General features: G+C 38.0%; 1 protein-coding gene across 1 annotated transcript in view; it reads left to right on the plus strand.

The window, feature by feature from the left end:
- The window catches only part of melk (maternal embryonic leucine zipper kinase), a 14954-nt gene extending 9589 nt beyond the window's left edge, over positions 1 to 5365 (plus strand). The window contains exon 14 of the mRNA XM_056453447.1: positions 5291 to 5365. Coding sequence (XP_056309422.1) covers positions 5291 to 5365 — 75 coding nt within the window. The remainder of the gene's footprint in view (positions 1 to 5290) is intronic.
- The last annotated feature ends 4404 nt before the right edge of the window (positions 5366 to 9769 follow it).

The following is a 9769-nucleotide window of genomic DNA, read 5'->3' on the forward strand; positions in this document are numbered from 1 at the left end:
TTTTTGTGCGTTGACGCCGCTTGCAGTCGGGCGCCTGTTCATTAGGGGACCTCATATTCAGAGATGTGGGCTTCTATCATATTCACACACACACAGACACACACTAATGGGCATGTACAGTAGATGGCGGCGTGTGATGTCTCCAATGGGGAAAATTATTCGCTGTGTTGTTTTGTTAACAGACGACTGGTTCCAGTGGTTGAGGAACAAATGAAGAGTTCGATCCTCATGCCGAAATGTCTTTTCAGCTTGAGGAAACTATTGGCAAATATGCCAGCACTGCAGGACAATGACATGCTCTTTATACATGAAAAACAGCTGTTAGTGAAAGCGTTAAGATTAGTGGAAGATACTGGAAAAATGTCCGGCATCTTTAAAGGAATAGTTCACCTAAAATGAAAGCTGAGTCACCCTCAATTGGCTCCAAACCTTAATGCGTTTCTTTTTTTCCTGTCAAGCTCAAAAAAGATGTTTTGAAGAAAGTTGGTAAACGGTAGCTATAACCATAGTAATTTTCACTTTACATTGTGGCTACACTGAAAAGAAATTCTTGCTGCCTTAAATGTTTTTAGCTGAGTCAAATCAACTTTTCTCATCATGTCAACTTGCATCAATTAAACTGACTCAGAATATTAAGTTAAACTTTGTATAACTTAAAAAATGTGGTTGAAACCTGATTAACTAAACCAACATAAATCGTCATCAGAGAAGAACTGCTAATCCAGAGCAGAAGCAAGTGATTAGATTTTGATTAAAGGGTACCTATTTTACCCATTTTTCAAGATTTAAGATAAGTCTTCAGTGTCTCCAGAATGTGTCTGTTAAGTTTCAGCTCAAAACACCCATCAGATTATCTATTAAACCTTTGTAAATGTGGGAAATTTGAGATGTTAGCACAATGTAGCTGTTTGTGTTGCCTGTGCCTTAAATGCAAATGAGCTGGTTTTCCCCGCCCACCATTCCCAAATGCGCATCAGAGCCACACGGATCTGTCTGATGTCTGTGGCCTTCACGTAGATAAACAGCACAGTGACAGACAAGAATGAATCAGATCTCTCTTACTACAGTAAGAACTTTCCCTACTCTTATTTAATATATTTGTTGAGTTAATTCAAGTGTTTTTGCAACGAAGAGTCGCACACAGTGTTGTTATAAAGCGCGCACGCTCTCACACACACACAAACACAAGTTTAGTTTTGCACTGTTTTTGCACGACAAACGTGACAGGATACACATTAATATCCACTGCTGTATGGACATCCATTGTTAATGTACAAAAGTAACCTGATTTAACATCCACAAATCAGAATTGAAGCATCTTTTTTTATAATTGTACTGACACTATGTGTCTGAGGTGATGAATTGTCGCAATTTTACTGTCTTTATTACAGGCATGCACAGTTTAGAAATGTTTTAGACAACTCAATCTTGAAGTGCAGCTGATCACAGAGAGCTGAAGAGATCTTTTAATCTCAGTTGATTTGTGCATGTCTTGCCTCGTGTATATGATTATGCGTTACTATGGATGTATGTTAATATGCGCCTGTCAATCAAAATAGTGGGCAGGGAAACCACACTGCTATGTCACTTTACGGTTTGGATCATATTTTAATGTCAGGAAATGTAAAAAAAAAGAGACTTTTTGCGTTTTTATCACTCCAATATGACAGTTGACACTATACCCACACACAGTCCTGTCCAAAGAGCTTCCAAATGTTGATTTTCATCATAGGTGCCCTAAAAAGATTACCAGAATTGTTTATGATGTTGTTGTTGTTGCTGGATTAACTTCGACAGATTGTTGTTCATTTTAAGACTGTGTTCTAGCGACATAGACATCTACATTTTGATTTTATGCAGACCTTAAAGGGGTCATATGATCTTGCTAAAAAAAGCATTACTTTGTGTATTTTTTAATTAAAATTGAAAAAACAAAACATTATTTTCCACATAAATAAGCTATAAATAAATGTATCTTGTCTCTGCTCCGCATTTCTGTAATCGTCATTTTTTGCGAAGCTTGTCGTTCAGAAAACGCACAGTGTGCTCTGATTGACCATGGTTATACAGTACATTGTGATTGGCCAAATATGTTGAGGATTGTAACATGTCACCAATCGTTAAGCAGGTGACAAATGTTACAACCCTCAACATATTTGAAAATATCAGCTTCTAAAGCAATACAAATATATGATGCCATTAATTCCTTATCAGTTCAAGGTCAGATCTGATCCAGAAAATGCAAGTAGAGAGATCAAGTGTTAGAAAGTAAGTTCTATTTTGCAACAAAACTCATTTACACAACACACAGCATCTCCATGACATTGCAGTCACAATACACCAGCAAAGGGGTGTTAAAGGTACTGTGCTCAATATCCTTTTTATTCAAGTTTAACTTGCAGAATATAACACCATGTTTAATTCCAGCTGAAGGTGTAAATATCTGATAAAAAAAAAATTGAAATGTTAGAATTAAGCAAAAATTGTGCTTGGTCATCTGCACTATTTATTTAGACATATTTTAATGAATGAGTAGATAAGAACACATTTTAGGAAAGCCAAATCACTGTTTGTAATGAGTTAAAGCATTGGTTTAAGACATGAAAGATTCGTTTTTGCTACTTTCTGGCATATCTGTAATATAAATAAATGTTCACTGAATAAATCAGCAAATGAGTCATTTTGGTGAACGAATTGAAAACGAAGAAATCTCTTCAAATTATCACATTTTCAAGAAATAAAAGCAAGAATAAAAGTGACACCACCTTTGCATATACGTTTAGGCAACTGACTGAATTGGATAATTTAAGAAGACGTGTCTGAGTGTTAACTTTTATAAAGAATATGGGTAACATTTTATTTTGATGGTCCATTTGAGTATTAGTAGCTTATCTGCTTAATATTTGTGGATACTGCTGCTAAACAGACATTTAACTGACTATAAGAAACTGCAAGTACATATCAATTTACACTAATCCCAACCCCAACCTAACAGTCTATTTATAATCTAATGAGAAATTGTTGGCATGTAGATGCAATGTAACAAAAATTCAGCAAACGGACCATCAAAATAAAGTGTGACCAGAATATCTCTTGGTGTTTGATACTTTACAAATCTTACACAAGCTTGTAACTTATCTTGTGAGTTGTTATTGAAGGATGGGGTAGCAAATCTGAGAAAAATGAATGCATAATGTATTATATGATTAGGAAATTTGTTGCCCATGAAACTTTCAACGTGTTTAACAAGTCGTTTTACTTTGTATAAAAATGTACAGAATATTTGCGAAAAAAGCAAATGCAAACCTGCCGTGTGTGTGTGTGTGTCACTGTATCATAAAGATTTATTACTTTGAAACTGCTCATTATCATGTAGACTGGACTTACTCAGTCAAGCAGAGAATTAAAATCCCTAATTGTGCTGTCATCTCTCTCTCTCTCTCTCTCTCTCTCTCTCTCTCTCTCTCTCTCTCTCTCTCTCTCTCTCTCTCTCTCTCTCTCTTTCCTTCCATGTTTCTCCAACTCTCATTCTCATCCTCTGTTTTTGTCTATTTTGTGTCCAATCTCTTGCTCTGGACCTCTATCTTTAATTTTACCTTCCAGGTTCATCTCCTTCATCTCTGCTTTTTTTCATTCTCTCATTTTTCTCTTTCTTTTCCTCTGCTCTATATCTTTATATTTCTGTTATCTGTAGAATGACTTTCTGTCTTACTTTCACTCTTGTACCTCCTTCAGTATCTCAGCCATTTTCACTTTTCATTATCTGTCTGGCCTCATCCCTAATCTCCGCCTTTCTCTCTCCATCTGTTCTTCTTGTGCAGTATCCAGGTCTTTATCTCACTCTAACTTGATGTATTTGTTTAGTCCCTGCGCTCCTCGGGTCATTGTGGGAAATTCTTGCACTCCATTGGCATAAAATGTAAAGGAATGAAAAGGAAAAGGAAGGAAATAAAAAGAATGTTAAATTAAACCCCCTTAACTGCTATTTTACCATCAAAACACAATATATTTAACAGTGTAACATGTCATTTTACATCTACGTTAAGCTTTTACAAATGTTTGTTTGTATTATTAGTCTTTTGAAATCAAATATTTATATATAAAAATTATATTTATATTTTATGAATGTCCTACACATATTCAAGACATACAACGGGTACGGAAATTATTCAGACCCACTTAAATTTTTTACTCTTTGTTATATTGCAGCCATTTGCTAAATCATTAATTCATTCATTTTCTTTTCGGCTTAGTCCCTTTATTAATCCGGGGTCGCCACAGCAGAATGAACCACCAACTTATCCAGCATATGTTTTACACAGCGGATGCCCTTCCAGCCACGACCCAACACTGGAAAACACCCATACACTCCTGAATTCACACACATACACTACGGCTAATTTAGCTTATTCAATTCACCTATAGCAGGGGTGTCCAAACTTGGTCCTGGAGGGCCGGTGTCCTGCAAAGTTTAGTTCCAACCCCATCCAACACACCTGGGCTAGCTAATCAAGCTCTTACTGGGCTTTCTAGAAACATTCATGCAGGTGTGTTGAGGCAAGTTGGAGCTAAAATCTGCAGGACACCGGCCCTCCAGGACCGACTTTGGACACCCCTGACCTATAGCGCATGTCTTTGGATTGTGGGGGAAACCTACGCCAGCAAGGGGAGAACATGCAAACTCAGACACACAGAAATGCCAACTGCCCCTGCCGAGGCACGAACCAGCGACCTTCTTACTGTGAGGCAATTGTGCTACCCACTGCGCCACTGTGATGCCCCGCTAAAATCATTTGTTCATTTTATTCCCTCATTAATGTACACACAGCACCCCATATTAACAGAAAAACACAGAATTCCAGTTCTGTCAGGTTCGATGGTAAACCTTGATGGACAGCCATTTTTAGGTCTCTTCAGAGATGCTCAATTGGGTTGAAGTCAGGGCTCTGGCTGGGAAAATATAAGAACAGTCACAGAGTTGTTGTGAAGCCACTCCTTCATTAATGTAGCTGTGTGCTTAGAATCATTGTCTTGTTGGAAGGCAAACCTTCGGCCCAGTCCGAGGTTCTGAGCACTCTGGAGTAAGTTTTCGTCAGGGATATCCCTGCACTTGGCCACACTCATCTTTCCCTCGATTGCAACCAGTCATCCTGTCCCTGCAGCTGAAAAACAGCCCCACAGCATGATGCTGTCATCACCATGCTTCACTGTTGGGACTGACAAGTGATGCGTTTTCTCCACACATACCGCTTGGAATTAAAGCCAAAAAGTTCTATCTTGGTCTCATCAGACCATCATTGGAGTCCTTCTGGCGGGCTTTCATGTATCTTCCACCGAGGAGAGGCTTCCGTCCACTCTGCCATAAAGCCCTGACTGGTGGAGGGCTGCAGTGAGGGTCGACTGATCTCCCGACTGCATCTCTGGAGCTCAGCCACAGTGATCTTTGGTTTCTTCTTTACCTCTCTCACCAAGGCTCTTCTCCCCTGATAGCTCAGTTTGGCCAGATGGCCAGCTCTAGGAAGGGTTCTGGTCGTCCCAAACGTCTTCCATTTAAGGATTATGGAGGCCACTGTGCTCTTAGGAACCTTAAGTGCAGCAGAAGTTTTTTTAACCTTGGCCAGATCTGTACCTTGGCACAATTCTGTCTCTGAGATCTTCCGACAGTTCCTTTGACCTCATGATTGTCATTTGATCTGACATGCAATGTGAGCTGTAAGGTCTTATATAGACAGGTGTGTGGTTTTCCTAATCAAGTCCAATCGCTATAATCAAACACAGCTGGACTCAAATAAAGGTGTAGAACCATCTCAAGGATGATCAGAAGAAATGGACAGCACCCAAGTTAAATATATGAGTGTCACAGCAAAGGGTCTAAATACTTAGCACCATTTGATATTTCAGTTTTACTTTTTTAATAAAGCTCCAAAAATATCAACAATTCTGTGTTTTTTAAGTCAATATGAGGCACTTTGTGTACTCCAGTAAAGGAAAAAATGAACTTAAATTTCAGCAAATGGCTGTAATATAACAAAGAGTGACAAATTTAAGGGGATCTGAACATGTTCTATACCCACTTGATATTAAACAAAGATTTTTTTTGTTGCACTGTACTGTTTTCTTTCTAATGCGATGTTTATTAACTTCTATAATTTGCTTAATATAAGAATTATTTACACTAATTTTGATAAATATATATTTTTATCTTTTTAAAGAATGGCAAGATATCAATTTGCAATTGGAAGAAATTGACATATTTTCCTTTTTGTTTTGTATTCCGTGCTAAACAATATTTCACCCAAAACAACAAATGTCATATAGTTTTTTTTACTTTCAAATAATGACAGAATAGCATATACACACCTGAATTTGTGTAATAAAACCATCTAAATGCTATCCCATAGTTTTTTTTTTTTGTTTTGTTTTTTTTTTTTTACATATTGAAATTGTAGGATTCTTGAAATTATAAAAACTAAAGAATGAAAGAAAAAGTATTCACTACAAGTATTCAACCTTTTGTTTTAACATATAATTATGGAATAATTTTCAATGTGGTGCAAAGGATGTATTTTCAAATCCCCTCCAATTCTTTAGGTCAAATTTTCTCCTTTACCTCTGTCTGTCTGTCTCTCTCTCTGCCACACACACTCATTCGCTCTCTCTTTCTCTCTGCTCTCTCCTTGTCAGTAACATTACAGCTTAAACCGACAAGGTTAAAGTCCTAAGACCTCTTTCAGAGCTGTGTAAGTGTGTGTTTGTGTGCCTTTGAGCTCCAGAACACTAATACTCACACACACACTCGCACAGTCTCCACTTGTAAGCAGGAAACAAACACACCAAAACAACAAAAGCCCAGAGGAAATTGAGAAGCATCAAGGAAAAATCCTCTATTCACTTCAGTACAAAATGTTCCTGGTGGCTATTTCAGGTGGAGGTCCCATCTCTTGCTCTCTCTGTGGCTTTATTTAACTATACTTTGGGGGAAATTGCTCTTTATATGTTGTTCTGTCTGACAAAACCTCCTCTTTGGGACATTGAAAAAGTAAAGATGATAATGAGAAACCTTTTGTGTGCACATAAAACAAAAACAACAACTTTATTGACAACAGTTTCTTCTCCTCTGTGTCAGTATATTGCGCAAGCTCTGTGCAGTGACGCCCCCCGGATTCCCGCACAAAAAGCACAGGCCTATCCAAGGTAATACTTCAGAAAAGTAGTAGTTATTTTTGTTTTGTGTGGACACAGAACTATTCTGGTAGCTTAATAATAATATTGGGGGTGGGGTGAGTCAGGAATTTTTGTTTTTGAAGGATGAAACAGATCTTAGTTTTCAGCTAAAAGGATAACATGTCATTTTACATCTACGTTAAGCTGTTTTTACAAACGTATTATTAGAGTCTTTTGAAATTAAATATTTATTCATTCATTTTTATTTCAGCTTAGTCCCTTTATTAACCAGGGGTCGCCACAGCGGAATGAACCACCAACTTATCAGCATATGTTTTACGCAGCGGATGCCCTTCCAGCTGCAACCCAACACTGGGAAACACCCATACACTCTTGCATTCACACTCATACACTACTGCCAATTTAGCTTATTTAATTCACATATACCACATGTCTTTGGACTGTGCGGGAAACTGAAGCACCTGGAGGAAATCCACGCGAACATGGGCAGAACATGCAAACTCCATACAGAAATGCCAACTGACCCAGCCAGGGCTCGAACCAGCAACCTTCTTGCTGTGAGGCAATTGTGCAACCCATTGCGCCACCGTGACACCCATTAAATATGTATATATAAAAATAATATATAATATTTATATTTTATGAATGTCCTACACATATTGAAGTATTCAGACCCCCTTAAATGTCACTCTTTATTATATTGCAGCCATTTGCTAAAATCATAAAAGTTCATTTTATTCCCTCATTAATGTACACACAGCACCCCATATTGACAGAAAAACACAGAATTCCAGTTCTGTCAGGCTGGATGGTAAACGTTAGTGGACAGCCATATTTAGGTCTCCCCAGATGCTCAATTAGGTTTAATTCAGGGCTCTGGCTGCGCCATTCAAGAACAGTCACAGAGTTGTTGTGAAGCTACTCCATTATTTTAGCTGTGTGCTTATAGGTAATGTAATAATTACATTATCACATATTAAAAATGATAATTACTTAAGAAACCTTTTTTGTGTATATAAAAAAATAATGGCTTTAAGCTAATGACAACCGTTTCTTCTCCTTAGTGTCAGTATATAGACGCCCCCTCAGATGCTTGTGCAAATTTTGTTTGAAACAAAGGCTTATCCGAGGAAATACATTGGAGAAGTAGTAGTTATTTTTGTTTTGTGTGGACACTACACACAGTCGGAAATGACGGGGAGTTTTCCAGAAGAAATAACAAAACGGGATGGTTGCAGGAGATTGGTCTGAAATACAGGAGACTCCCGATAAAAACAGGAGTGTTGGCAGGTATGTCTCAGGGTGTTGGGACCACATGAAGGTGAGTAATTAATATTATAATTTACAAGTTTGGGTTAACTAATGTAATGGAGGCTTGGGTGGTGTAGGGCCGGCGGGGTTACACTAACACTTTAAAATTTCAGGAATCCATGTTATTAATAAATTTGAAACTCCTGCTGCAGTAACTGTATGATTGTATGAGAAATCTTTTCATCTATTCGGTGTATAATTAAAATTACATAGGTCCAGCTCTGTTTAAACACTATGAATCTCTATAGACTAAAATAATTTGGCTCATTCCTGCTTAGCTTACTTGTGTTTGGGATTCTTTCTCTCTTTCGCTGTCACTCTCTCTTCCACTCGTTCATTCTCCCCCAGCTCTCTCTCTCTCTCTCTCTCTCTCTCTCTCTCTCTCTCTCTCTCTCTCTCTCCTCTCTCTCTCTCCTCTCTCTCTCTCTCTCTCTCTCTCTTTCTCTCTCTCTCTGTCTCCCTCTGTCTCTAATTGGTCTAGGATGAGTTTCTTTCGACAGGTCCATTCATCATGGACGAGAGCAGAAGGACAAACCCTCTGGGAGAGACGGAGAGAGAGAGCGAGAGGGGGGTCAGACAGCTGGATGAGAGGGTCTTTTGCCTGTCAGCTCACTTCTCTCCTCTTTTTTCCCCCTCCTTTCTTTTTTCCAACTCGTCATGAGTGTCAGTTTTAAAGGAAAAGACGTGGAAATTGTACAGCTCACTGGAGCATTAGTTAGACGATTAGATCAACATTTGTTTTAACCCCTAAATACGCGCAAAAATGTTCATATACTTGAGCAAAACTTTTACTCGGAAGCGCAGTTTGGAAATGATGACGGAGAAGCTTGTGTGTGTGTGTTTGTGTGTGAAAACAGGATGTCAGCGAGCACTCAATGGCCACTCATGTGAGTAATGTCGTATTAAACTGCAGCGCTCTGTGTCCCCTGATATCCCATTAGCAAATGACTGATGTTTGAAAGAAAAACTCGTCTTGTAGACATGTAGAAACGGCAGAAATGCTCATGTTTTATGTTTTGTGCATGGGAATTTCATTTAGTCATACAGTCAGTAATACCACCCAGCTAACACCAAAATGACCATTTACAACCAAAAACTTTGGACACTGCATATATGTTCAATTTTGGTTGGAAAGAAAATTGATTTCCTGCACTAAACTAATGTCAATATAATAACCTATTTAAGTTCTGCTAAATATAAAAAATTGTAAAATAAACCAAACATTGGCTTGTCATCAATTTATACACTATGTTTCTAAATTATATGTTAAATT

Source organism: Danio aesculapii, chromosome 1 (genome assembly GCF_903798145.1).
Source record: "Danio aesculapii chromosome 1, fDanAes4.1, whole genome shotgun sequence".
Lineage (NCBI taxonomy): Eukaryota > Metazoa > Chordata > Actinopteri > Cypriniformes > Danionidae > Danio > Danio aesculapii.